General features: G+C 44.8%; 1 protein-coding gene across 3 annotated transcripts in view; it reads left to right on the top strand.

Moving 5' to 3' along the window:
* Positions 1-13,806, top strand: part of ZFYVE28 (zinc finger FYVE-type containing 28) — a 150,641-nt gene that overhangs the window by 98,811 nt on the left and 38,024 nt on the right. For all 3 annotated transcript variants that reach the window (XM_054486570.2, XM_054486571.2, XM_054486572.1), the window contains one exon: positions 217-318. In XM_054486570.2, coding sequence (XP_054342545.1) covers positions 217-318 — 102 coding nt within the window. The remainder of the gene's footprint in view (positions 1-216; positions 319-13,806) is intronic.

Raw genomic sequence — 13,806 nt, 5'->3', positions numbered from 1 at the left:
AAGAGGATGAAGTCTGGGTAATAATTCTCACTGCTTTTTTCTAAACGTATTTATGATGCAATCACACACGGCAAAGCATGAGGTGGCGGCCGTGCTGGGACAGTGGCGCTGCAGAGTCCCTGCGGCCGAGGTTTTCACAGGTGGTTAAGTTGGGCCGTCCGCGGCACCCAGGGGGCCACAGGGCCTGACATCCTGGCTTTTGTGTCTCAAATGCAGTGGCCTCGTGGTCTACGCGGATGGACCCCTGAACTTGGACCGCAAGGTGGAAGACATGTCCGAGCTGTTCCGGCCCTTCCACACGTTGCTGCGGAAAATAAGGTGGGGATGGAGATAGAGGAGGTGGAGGAGGGGGACAGGAGGGCCACAGGTGGGCGCTGAAGTCATGTTTAGCGCCGCCTCCAGGTCCTCCTCCTTTCTGTGAGGCAGGATGGGCTGGTTAATATTCCTTAGGGAGGGGTCACAAATGACCCATGGGGGTCACAGAGTCCTGGCTTTTGCCCCCGCCTGGGCATTGCATGAGGTGGGCGCTCTCTTGGGCTGAGCTGGGGGAGTGAACCTCACACTTCCTGACATGGTGCAGCAACAGCTAAGTGTCCCACTGTCCCCACCATTCCCATTGTCCCCACCGTCCCCACCATTCCCATTGTCCCCACCGTCCCCACCATCCCCACCATCCCCACTGTCCCCACCGTCCCCAAAGCGCTCGCTTCTGTTGGAGTCTTGGTGCTCCACCTGTGCCGTTTGTCTTTAGTTACTGGTTTACGTCTGTGTCCACATGGGGGACCCCCTTTTAAAACACGACGCCTTCCCTTCATCTGGGCCAAGGGCTTTGCTGGGTGGCCTGAGCCGACAGAGCCCAGCTGTGGCTTCCTGGAGGGACGGGGGCCACGTGAAGCCCATGGCCACATGTCCTCTGCGTGCCACCCTGGCTCTGTGGCCTGGGACAGCTTGGTATTTCCTACCACAGCCCCCCCCGATCACTGCAACCAGGTTTCCTTTGGGGACCCAGAAGCCTAGAACTCTGCCCCATGAGGGCCAGAGGTGCTGTGAGCCCAGACAGTGAAAACTGACCCCGTGGGCTACGGGCTCCCCGTCACCCTTGCAGATGGGGTTGTGAGCTCCTGGGGCCTTGGCAGGTGGTCCTTGGCGTCAGTGGGCTCAGGGGCAGGGGTGCTTGGTTCAGTCCATGTTTCATCTGGGAGATGGCTGTCACTGCTTCCCTCCTGCTTGGGGGGATGTGACCCCTGGACCTGGAGGTCACAGTCGCATTCTTCCTCTGGCAACGTGGAGGAGACCACAGCGAGGAGAGGAGACAGACACCACCTAGACCAGGAAGGCACATGCGCCCCCCGCCCCACATATGGGGGTCTTACAGGAAAGGTGGTGCAGGTGCCAGGCCGGGGCTGGAGAAGGAGCCTCCTGGGCATTGTGGGGCTAGAAGGGGGCCCAGGCCATGCAGGAGTAGAATGGACACCCTGGGAGCATATCTGCCCTTGCCTGCACGGGCGATGGAGAGGAGGATGAAGCTGAACGGGCTGGAGGCAGAATGCTGTCGAGGGATTAATGCTAGGATTACAGGCAGACCACCATGCCCAGCTAATTAAAAACAATTTTTTTTTTGTAAAGATGGGGTCTTGCCATGTGACCCAGGCTGGTCTTGAACTCCTAGGCTTAAGCTTTCCTCCCGCCTTGGTCTTCCAAAGGGTTGGGATTACAGGTGTGAGTCACCTCACCTTGCAGAAAGCTGTGTGGATGGAATGTGCCTCTGCTGCCCACCCTGGGGCCCTGATGTGGGGAACCTCACCCATGGGTAGGGCAGCGGGGACCCAGGTGTGCACCCACAGGCTGGCCCTGCTGCCCCGACAGAACTGCTGCTTGTGTCCCCCACCCACCCACGGAAAACAGCGAGAATCCACAGATGAGCCTGCACCTCCTCCAGTGTCAGGGTTTGAGGACTTATCTGTTACTGTCCATGTGTAGTGGTGTGATCTCAGCTCACTGCAGTCTCCGCCTCCAGGTTCAAGAGATTCTCCTGCCTCAGCCTCCTGAGTAGCTGGGATTATGGGTGTGCGCCACCATGCCCGGCTAATTTTTATATTTTTAGTAGAGACAGGGTTTCACCATGTTGGTCAGGCTGGTCTTGAACTCCTGACCTCAGGTGATCCGCCTGCCTTGGCCTCCCAAAGTGCAGGATTACAGGTGTAAGCCACCGCGCCCAGCCAAAATATCGCGCTTTTAAAGGTACCTGAACTGTGGAAGTGAGGACTGGGTGAACTAAGAGCCCGGGGAAGGGAGCCTTTGGAGGTGAGCTGCAGTCTACTTGGCTGTTGTTCCCCGGGGAAGAGTTGATGATTCCAGGCTTGTCCAGGGCCCAGGCTTCCCAGGCAGAGAAGCTCTGCTGGAGAAAGAACATCTAATCACAAGGGCTGGTGAAACAGGCTGGCAGCTTGGGGGCATTCAAGCAGCATGACTGCCAGTCCTGGGGAAGCAGGAAATCCAGGCAGAAAGCCCCCTGACAAAAGGCTTCCTGCAGTTCCCAGGTGCTTAGGAACAAAAGCATGCCTTGAGGCTGGGCGCGGTGGCTCACGCCTGTAATCCAGGCACCTTGGGAGGCCCAGGTGGATGGATCACCTGAGGTCAGGAGTTTGAGACCAGCCTGGCCAACATGGTGAAACCCTGTCTCTACTAAAAATATAAAAATTAGCTGGGCGTGGTGGCGGACGCCTGTAATCCCAGCTATTTGGGAGGCTGAGTCAGGAAAATCATTTGAACCCGGGAGGCGGAGTTTGCAGTGAACTGAGATTGCGCCACTAAATTCCAGCCTGGGTGACAGAGCAAGACTCCATCTCAAAAAACAAACAAACAAACAAAAAGCATGCCGTGAGCTCACTGCTAGAGACATTTCCCAGATTTTGAAGTTGCATGTGGCTGGAGGCTGAGCTGGAATTTGGAAGGACAGAACTTGGTCTCCTGCAGGCTTTGGGGTTTGACAAGACAGAGAGCCCAGCAGGCTCAGAACTGCAGTAACCAGACCTAAGCTGCAGCCAAGCCTCAACCTACTTCATATCCGAAGGGAATGCAACAATGGACCTCATGCGGTCAGCCTAACAGAGAAAGGGGTAGTCCCCTCTGGTGGAAAAGGCGTCATCTGTAACCTTTATGATTCTTTTATATCCAATGTCTGTCATATAATCCAAAATTGCTTAAAATGTTGGCCGGGCACAGTGGCTCACTCCTGTAATCCCAGCACTTTGGGAGGCCAAGGCGAGCGGATCACCTGAGGTCAGGAGTTTAAGACCAGCCCAGCCAACATGGCAAAACCCCATCTCTACAAGAATACAAAAATTAGCCAGACATGGTGGTGCATGCCTGTAATCCCAGCTACTCGGGAGGCTGAGACCAGAGAATCACTTGAACCCAGGAGGTGGAGGTTGCAGTGAAACAAGATCGTGCCACTGTACTCCACAGTCTGGGTGACAGAGTGAGACTCTGTCTCAAAAAATAAAAAGTTAAAGAGACAAGAAAATACTGTAATCCCAGCACTTTAGGAGGCCAAGGCGGGCGGATCACAAGGTCAGGAGATCGAGACCATCCTGGCTAACACAGTAAAACCCTATCTCTACTAAAAATATAAAAAATCAGCCAGGCATGGTGGTGCGCACCTGTAGTCCCAGCTACTTGGGAGGCTGAGGCAGGAGAATGGCGTGAACCTGTGAGGCGGAGGTTGCAGTGAGCCGAGATTGCACCACTGCACTCCAGCCTGGGCTACAGAGCGAGACTCCATCTCAAAAAAAAAAAAAAAGAGACAAGAAAATATATCTGATAGTTTAGAGAAGAGCCAGAAAGTGAATGCAGACTGCTGATGATCCAGATACTACTCCCAAGAATATGAACACAGTGCTGATTAATATGTTAAAGAAAATAGAAGGGGGCAAATTAGATAAGAGGATAGAGAATTTAACAGAGAATTGGAATCTATACAGAGAGACACAACCAAGTGTGGTGGCATGCACCTGTAGTCCCAGCTGCTTAGGAGGCTGAGGCCGGAGGGTCACTTGAGCCCAGGAGTTCTGAATTCTAGTGTGCTATGCTGATCAGGTGTCTGCACAAAACTTTGGCATCAATATGGTGACCTCCAGCAGCAGGGAACCACCAGGTTGCTTAAGGAGTGGTGAACCGGCCCAGGTCAGAAATGGAGTAGGTCAAAACTCCCGTGCTGATCAGTAGTGGGATTGCACCATTACAGTGCAGTGTGAATAGCCACTGCACTCCAGCCGGGACAACATAGCAAGACTCCATCTCTAAAGAAAGAAAGGGGAAGGAAAAAAAGGAAAGGAAGGAAGGAAGAAAAAAATGACATTCTAAAGCTAAGAAAATTCACAATTTGACAATAAGGACACAGTAGATGGGCTTAATAGCAGATTGGACCCAGCAGAACACAGAAGTAGTCAGCTTGAGGATAGCTCAATAGAAGAGACCCAAACTGAAACTCAGGCAGGGAAAAAGAGGGGAAAAACAACAAGAAACAACAATAGAACACCAGAATAGAGCATAAGAGACATGTGTAACAGTCTCAAAAGGCCTAAAATACATAATTGGAATCCCAGAAAGAGAGAGAGAAGGGGCAGAAGCAATATTCAAAGAAGTAATGGCTAAACATTTCCCCAAATTCCAAAAGACAAAAATCTCTAGCCCCAGATTCAGCAAGAAAACTACAAACAAAAAACCAACCAGCATACCTCGGTATATCATAGTGAAATTGCCAAAAACAAAGACAAAAATTTGACAAGCAGCAAGAGAAAAAGGACATACTACTTTGAAATGAACATTAGATGGATAGCTGTCTTCTCAACACATGAACAAAAACAATGGAAGCCGACAAGCAGTGAAATAATGTATATTTAAACTGCTGAAGGAGGTCGGGCATGGTGGCTCACACCTGTGATCCCAGCACTTTGGGAGGCTGAAGCGGGCGGATCACTTGAGCCAGGAGTTGGAGACCAGCCTGGCCAACATGGTGAAACCTCGTCTCTTCTACAAATTCGAAAATCAGCCAGGCGTGGTGGTGGGTGCCTGTAATCCCAGCTGAGACATGAGAATCACTTGAACCTGGGAGGTGGAGGTTGCAGTGAGCAGAGATCACGCCACCGCTCTCCAGCCTGGGCAACAGAGTGAGACTCTGTTTCAAAAAGAAAACGAAACAAAAAAAACTGCTGAAGGAAAATAGCTAACAACCAGAATTTTATAACCAGCAATAATATCCTTCAAAAATGAAGGTGATATTTTGCCTTCATGAATTATTCTAAAACATAGAACTGAAGGAATTTGTTATTAGCAACCTGCACATAAAACAATTAATTGGAGTTCTTCAGAAAAAAAAATTTTATCAGATGGAAATGTAGAAATGCTAGAGAGGCCAGGTGCGGTGGCTCCTGCCTGTAATCCCAGCACTTTGGGAGGCCAAGGCAGGAGGATTCCTTGACCTCAGGAGTTTGAGACCATCCTGGACAACATAGTGAGGCTCTCTACCGAAAAAAAAAAAAAATCAGCTGGGCATGGTGGCATGCCTGTAGTTCTATCTTACTCAGGAGGCTGAGGTGGGAGGATCATTTGAGCCCAGGAGTTTGAGGTTGCGGTGAGCTATGATTGTGCCACTGCACTCCAGCTTGGGTGACAGTGAGGCCCTGTCTTAAAAAAAGTAACGCAAGCGAGACTGAAGAACATGATGTGGGTTAATATAAGTGAATATTAACTGTACAAAATAATTGTAGTGTCTGTGGAGTTTAAATTATACATAGTACTAAAATTCATGATATACAAGTAGCAGAAAAGACAGAAAGGGGTAAATGGAATTTTAAAGTTGTATTGGAAATGTGATTGAATAAATTATTTATATTAGCATGTGATCAATCAAGGATCGCTATTATAATATTAGGATAACACTAAAATAATAAAGATGAATAACTAGCAAATTCATAAAAGGAAAAATATCCAAAATAAGGTAAGAACAGAGAAAGAGAAGATACAACAAATGGACCAAATAGAAAAAAATAGTAAGATGAAAGATACAAACCCAACCACATCAGTGATTACATTAAATACAAATGGACTAAATATTCTAAGTATAAAACCAAGATTACCCCAGTCTGGGTTGAAACAGCAGCAACAACAGCTGTACTTGGCTGACGAGAGACCCAGTCCTGACACAAGTACATGAACAAGGTTGAGAGTAAATAGACAACATAAACCATGCAGACACCATCCAAAGAAAGTCGTTGTAGTTATATTTATCAAAGTAAACTTTAAGGCAAGAAAGATTACTAGAGATAAAGAGAAATATTTCATGCTGATAAACAGGCAATTCAGTGGGAAGATGTCACAATCCCAAATCTGTATGTATGGGCTGAATAACAGCTGTAAAACTTATGTAAAGCAAATAACAGAAATATAAGGTGGAATAGACAAATCCAAAACCAGCAGGATACTTTAATTTACCTCTCTATAACTGATGGAACTAACAGGAAAACCCTTGAGGATGTAAGAAATCTCAATAACAAAACTAACAAACTTGACCTAACTTACATATGTAAGTTACATCCAGAATTCACGTTCTTTTTTTTTTTTTTTTTTTTTGAGACAGAGTCTCACTCTGTCGCCCAGGTTGGAGTGCAGTGGTGCGATCTCGGCTCATTGCAACCTCTGCCTCCCAGGCTCAAGCGAGTCTCCTGATTACAGGCATGTGCCACTACTGCCTGGCTAATTTTTGTATTTTCAGTACAGACTGGGTTTCACCATTTTGGCCAGGCTGGTCTTGAACTTCTGACCTCAAATGATCCACCCACCTTGGCCTTCCAAAGTGCTGGGATTACACACATGAGCCACCAGGCCCACCCTTATGTTCTTAAAAGTATGTGGAGGCTGAGTGCAGTGGTTCATACCTGTAGTCCCAGCACTTTGGGAGGCCCAGGTGGGTGGATTGTTTGAACCCAGGAGTTTGAGACCAGCCCGCGCAACATGACGAAACACTGTCTCTACAAAAAATGCAAAAAAATGGGTGTGGTGGCACATACCTGTGGTCCCAGCTACCTGGGAGGCTGAGGTAGGAGGATGGCTTGAGCCCAGGAGGCAGAAGTTGCAATGAGCTAAGGTCATCCCACTGCACTCCAGCCTGCACCACAGAGCCAGACCCTATCTAAATAAATAAAAAGCATGTGGACCATTTATCAGAATTGATTATATGACAGACCATAAAGAAACCCACAGTGAACCTCAAAAGACAGAAAGTATTCATAGTATGTACTCTGACTTTAGTGAGGCAGGTATCAAAAAAAAAAAAAAGAAACCTGGAAAAACCTGGAATAATCCCCAATTACATGATAAATTAGGCAAAACACTTCTATTTATTTATTTATTTGAGACAGAGTCTTACTCTAACACCCAGGCTGGAGTGCAGTTGGCGTGATCTTCGCTCACTGCAACCTCTGCTTCCTGAGTTCAAGCGATTCTTGTGCCTCAGCCTCCTGAGTAGCTAGAACCATAGGCATGAGTTACCACGCCTGGCTAATTTTTGTATCTTTAGTAGAAACGGGGTTTTACCATGTTGGCCAGGCTGGTCTCGAACTCCTGGTCTCAAGTGATCTGCCCACCTTGGCCTCCCAAAGTGCTGGGATTATAGGTGTGAGCCACTGTACCCAGCCCAAAACACTTCTAAATAATTCATTGTTCATTGCAGAAGTCAATGGAAATTTTTCTTTTTTTTCTTTTGTAATATAGATGGGATCGCACTATGTTGCCCAGGCTGGTCTTGAACTCCTGTGCTCAAGCCATCCACCTGCCTTGGCCTTCCAAAGTGTTGGGCATGAGCCACTGTGCCTGGCCAAAATTTAAAAATGGTTTTACCTACATGATAATAAAGATATGATATATCCATGTGGCCAGGCCCAATGGCTCATTCCTGTAATCTCAGCATTTTGGGAGGCTGAGGTGGGAGGATCATTTGAGCCCAGGAGTTCGAGACCAGCCTGGGTGAGGCAATTCTCCTACCTCAGCCTCCTGAGTAGCTAGGACTACAGGTGTGAGCCACCATACTTGGCTGTTTCTTTTTGTATAGATTCCAATTATCTGTTTAAATTCTTCATCCTCTTATCTAATTTGCCCCCTTTAATTTTCTTTAACATATTAAAACAACAACAATAAAAAACTTAGTTGGGCATCGTGGCACATGCCTATAGTCCCAGCTACTTGGGAGACTGAGGTAGGAGGATTGCTTGAACCCAGGAGTTTGAGGGTGCAGTGAGCTATGATCCTGCCACTGTATTCCAGTCTGAGCAACAGAGTAAGAGCTCATCTCTAAAAAAAAAAAAAAGGAAAATTAAGATGAGGCCTAAGCAGTGTTTTGAAGGAAATTTATAGCACTAAATGCTATAAATTAGAACAGAATAAAGGATGAAATTGAATTATGTAAAATTTTATCTAAAGAAGCTAGGAAATAATAAGTTTGTTGTACCTCAAGAAAGCAGGAGAAAAATAATAAAAATAAGAACAGATGTCAATGAAGTGCAAAACAAATGTATAGTAGGGGAAAGACAAACTCAAAAGTTAGGTTTTTTGTTTGTTTGAGGCAGAGTCTAGCTCTGTCACCCAGGCTGGAGTACAGTGGCACAATCTCAGCTCACTGCAGCCTCTGCCTCCAAGGTTTAAACAATTCTTCTGCCTCAGCCTCCCAAGTAGCTGGGATTACAGACACCTGCCACCACATCCAGCTAATTTTTTTGTATTTTTAGTAAAGACGGGGTTTCACTGTGTTGGCCAGGCTGGTCTCGAACTTCTGACCTTGTGATCTGCCCACCTTGGCCTCCCAAAGTGCTGGGATTATAAGCGTGAGCCATCATGCCTGACCCCAAAAGTTAGTTATTTTAAAAGATTAATGAAATTGATAAATTCCTAGCTGGACTAGTTCAAGAGAAAAAAGATAAAACATAAATCACTAATAATATAGATGGAAAGGAGACATCACCACAGACCTTACAGATATTAAAATGATAGTAAGAGGATATTATAAACAAGTTTATATCACTAAATTTGACAATTTGAATTAATTGGACAAATTCCTCAAAAAAGCAATTAATCAAAGCTAACAGAAGAAGAAATAGAAAACCTTTTAATCCAATATCTATTAAAGAAGTTGAATTCATTATTTTAAAACCTTCCCACAGAGAAAACATCAGGCACAGGTGGCTTTCTTTATGTATTCTTCTAAACATTTAAAGAATAAATAACACAAATCTTATATAAATTATTTCAGGGAATAGAAAAAAAGACATTTTCTAACTTTTTTTATTATTATTGAGACAGACTCTCACTTTGTCACACAGGCTGGAGTGTAGTGGCACAATCTAGACTCACTGCAATCTCTGCCTCCCAGGCTCAAGCGATCCTCCCACCTCAGCCTCCTGAGTAGCTGAGACCACAGGCATGCACCACCATGCCCGGCTTATTTTTGTATTTTTTGTAGAGACAGGGTTTTACTGTTGCCCCAGCTGGTCTCAAACTCCTGAGCTCAAGCAATCCGACTGCCTTGTCCACCCAAAATGCTGGGGTTACAGGCATGAGCCACCATACCCAGCCCTAACTCTTTTTTTTTTTTTTTCAATAAGAGTATAATCTAGACATTTAAACCTGACCAAGATATTACAAGAAACAACACCAATCTCTCATGAACATAGATGCAAATACCCTTAAAAAGATACAGACAAATGAAACCCAACCATATATAAATAAGATATATCATGACCAAGAGAAATATATCTGGGCACAGTGGCTCACACTTGCAATCCCAGGACTTTGGGAGGCTGAGGCAGGAGGATCACTTGAGCCCAGGAGCTTGGCACCAACCTGGGCAATATGGTAAGATCTCATCTCTACAAAAAATTACAAATTAGTGGAGCATGGTGGTACACATCTGTACTGACAGCTACTTGGGAGGCTGAGATGGGATCACTGCTTGAGTCAGGGAGGCAGAGGCTGCAGTGAGCTGTGATCAGGCCACTGCACTCCAGCCTGGGTGACAGAGCAAGGCAATGTCTCAAAATTAAAAAAAAAAGAAATGTATTCCAGATATGCAAGATTGGCTTAACATTTGAAAATCAAATTGATGTTTTGCCACATTAATTTTAAAAATTGGAAGAAAAATCATATAATTTTGAAAGATTCAAGAAAAGCATTTGAAAAAATTTCATGCCAATTTTATGGTGAAAACATCTCTTAGCAATAAACAAAACAGAACAAGAAAAGCATCTCCTAGCAAACTAGGAACAGGAGGGAATTTCCTTAACCTGGTCACAAATAGATACAGATACAGATTTCGTCCGTGCGTATCTCTGTGTGTGTGTTGTCTGTTGTGTGTGTACTACAGCACACATCCCTGAGACTGGGAAGAAGATGTCTACTATTCACTATCTCCATTTAACGTTGTTTTCTGGCCTAGCAAGTGCAATAAGGCAAAAATAAAAGGAAAACTAGGAAGTTACACAGCATTGGAAATGAAGGACTAAAACTGCCATTTTATGTAGATAACGTGATCAAGTACCTAGGAAACGCAGAAGCATCTTCAAACTATTAGAAATAATAAGTAGATTTAGCAAGGTCACTAGGTGAAAGATCAATATACGAAAATAAATGGTCTTTCTGTATGCCAGCAATAAATAAATGCGAAATGAAATCAAAATACTGTCTTAGTCAATTTTGTGTTGCTATCACAGAATACCTAAGACTCAGTAATTTATAAAGGAAGGATGTTCATTTAGCTCATGATTCTAGAGGTTGGGAGGTCCAAGATCAAGTGGCTGCATCTGGTTAACTTCTGGTGTGGACCTCGTGCTCTGTCATAACGTGGCAGAGAAGCAGGAGGGTAAGGGGACATGTGCAAAGAGGCCAAACACAAGCGGCAGCCTCACTTCATGACAACCCACTCTTATGGTAACTAATTTGGTCTCATGAGAAAGGCATTAATCTCCTTAATGACCTAATCACCTCTTAAAGACGCCACCTCTAAACACCACCACATTGGAAACTAAATTTCAACCTGAGTTTTGATGGGGACAAACCACCCCCAAACCATAGCAAATACCATCCATGGTAGTACCAGTAAATATCAAATACATAAGCATAAATCAAATTAATGATGTCCAAGACCTCCATTGAAAGTTATAAAATGTTATTACCATAAATTTTTAAAGCCCTGGATAGCAATTCCATTCAGAGAGAGGAACACCTGATGTTATGAAGATATCAGTTGTTCTCAAATTAATCTATGAGTTCAATGCAGTCTCAATCAAAATCACAGAAGCTAGCTAGCTTCCTTCCTTCCTCCCTCCCTCTTTCTCTTCTTTCCTTCCTTTTTCTTTCTTTCTCTTCTTTCTCTTTCTTTCTTTCTTTCTTCCTTTCTTTCTTTTTCTCTTTCTTTCTCTCTCTCTTTTTCTTTCTTTCTCTCTCTCTTTCTTTCTTTCTCTCTTTCTCTTTCTCTCTTTCTCTCTCTCTGTTTCTTTCTCTCTCTCTTTCTTTCTTTCTCTCTCTCTCTCCTTCCTTCCTTGCTTTCCTTCTTTCTTTCTCTTTCTTTCTGCATTCTCTCCTCCCCCTCCCCTCCCCTCCCCTCCCCTCCCTCCCTCCCTCCCTTCCTTCCTTGTAGAAATTGACAAACTAATACTAAAATGCATGTGGAGATGCAAGGGGCCTGGAATAGCCAAGCAGCAGCAGAACGTTATCTGTTCTACTCTCGATGGGCTTTGGGTAGTTTCCACAAATAGTGCTGCTGTGACTACCCCTGTGTGTGTCTCCACGTGAACATATGTATGCTTTTCTGCTGTGTGTACTTCATAGAAAAAGAACAAAGGCCAGGCACAGTGGCTCATGCCTATAATACCAACACTTTGGGAGGCTGAGGTGGGAGGAGCTCTTGAGCCCACGAGGTCGAGGCTACAATAAGCTGTGTTTACATCACTGAACTCCAACCTGGGTGACAGAACAAGACCCCATTTCTTAAAAAAAAAGAAGAAAAAAAAGTAGAAGAAGAAAATTGGAGACATCTTCTACTGTAAAGCTATAGTAATCTTGACAGATATAGTACAAGGATGGACTTGAGACCCATTCAATAGATTAGAAAGTCTAGAACTGACCAATGCATATATAGGTCTCTGATTTATGACAACATGACATTGCAAAACAGCAGGAATGGTTGTTTTTCTTTCCAATAAATGGGCTGAGTCAATAGAAGACCACATGAGGAAAAATGTCTCATATGGTTATCTATTAGTGTCTGGGTTCTTACCACTATTGTACACAAAAATCAACTCCAGACAGAGTGTGGATATAAATATAAAAAGTAAAACAATAAAATCCAGGCATGGTGGCTCATGCCGTAATTCCAGCACTTTGGGAGGCCAAGGCGGGAGGATCACTTGAGGCCAGGAGTTCAAGACCAGCCTGGGCAACATAGTGAGACCCTGTCTCTAAAAAAAATGTTTTTTTAATTAAAAATAATTAGCCAGGTATGGTGGTCTGCACCTGTAGTACCAGCTGCTCAGGAGGCTGAGGCAGAAGAATAATTTGAGCTGAGGAGTTTGAGTCTCCAGTGGGCCATGATCACCCCAGATCTGGGCCACAGAGCAAGACCGTGACTTAAAAAATAATAAAAAGCTTTTAGAGGAAAATATCAAGGAGAACATCTTTGTGACCATGGAGTGGGAAGAGATTTCTTAAACAGGACACAAAGCACTACTCATAAAGAAAAAATGTTATAATTGGACTTTATTAAAATTTAAAACTTCCTCAAAAGCACCATTAAGAGAATGAAAAGGCAAGCCAAAGAGTTGGAGAATATATCTAATAAAGAAAAGAACTCCTGTCAATCAATAAGAAAAAGGCCGACAACCCAATTAATAATGGGCAAAAGGCTTGAACAGGAACTTTGCATAGAGAAAATCTAAGGGCTGATGAGTAGATAAACTGTGACCGACCTCATTGGTCATCAGGCTAAAACAATGGAAAGCCATAATAAGATAAGATACTATTACTCACTCACCAGGAAGGATTCAGTTAAAGACAGTAGTGCTCTCGAGGGCCTGGGGCAAGCCACGCTGTCGGCCAAGCTGTGGGCAGGTGTGCCTGGATCCCGGCTGCTCCCCGCTGTCTGGCTCAGCAGTCCCACCCCATGTGTGCATTCAGCAGAGATGCCCTCGTGTGTTCTTCAAGAGAGATGCACGAAGATGCTGGGTCACAGCAGCCAAAACCTGTCGGGTGTAACAGATAAAGGAACTACGTATATTTACCCCATGGAAGACGGTGCACCCACAAGAATGAATGACCTATGGCAACGTGCTTTATGATGGGTGAATCTTATGAAATAGCGTTGCCAGATCTAGCAATACAATAGCAGGAAGCCCAGTTTAGTTGGAATTTCAGATAAACAACAAACTCTTTTTAGTGTATGTCCCAAATGGGCAGCATTTGGAGTACACTTACACTTACAACTATTTCTAATGACATTTTAAAAGTACTTACTTGTTGTTTTACTGAAATTGAAATTTAGCTGGGTGTCCTATATTTTATCTGGAGAGTTCTACACAAATATAACATCAGCAAACACATCCTGCCACAAGAGAGTGTAGACTGAGAATTCCCATTTCTCCAGAGAAGCAGAGCAGGTGCACGCCTCGGCCTATGGAGTCAGGATGGTGTCATGCGCCGGGGGCCTGGTTGGGGTTTCACTTCTAAATCTGGGTGCTATTCACATGGGTGGATTCAGCTTAT

This window comes from Pongo pygmaeus, chromosome 3 (genome assembly GCF_028885625.2).
Source record: "Pongo pygmaeus isolate AG05252 chromosome 3, NHGRI_mPonPyg2-v2.0_pri, whole genome shotgun sequence".
Taxonomy (NCBI): domain Eukaryota; kingdom Metazoa; phylum Chordata; class Mammalia; order Primates; family Hominidae; genus Pongo; species Pongo pygmaeus.
Note: the sequence above shows the minus strand (reverse complement) of the source record. Positions and strands in the feature narration are given on the sequence as shown.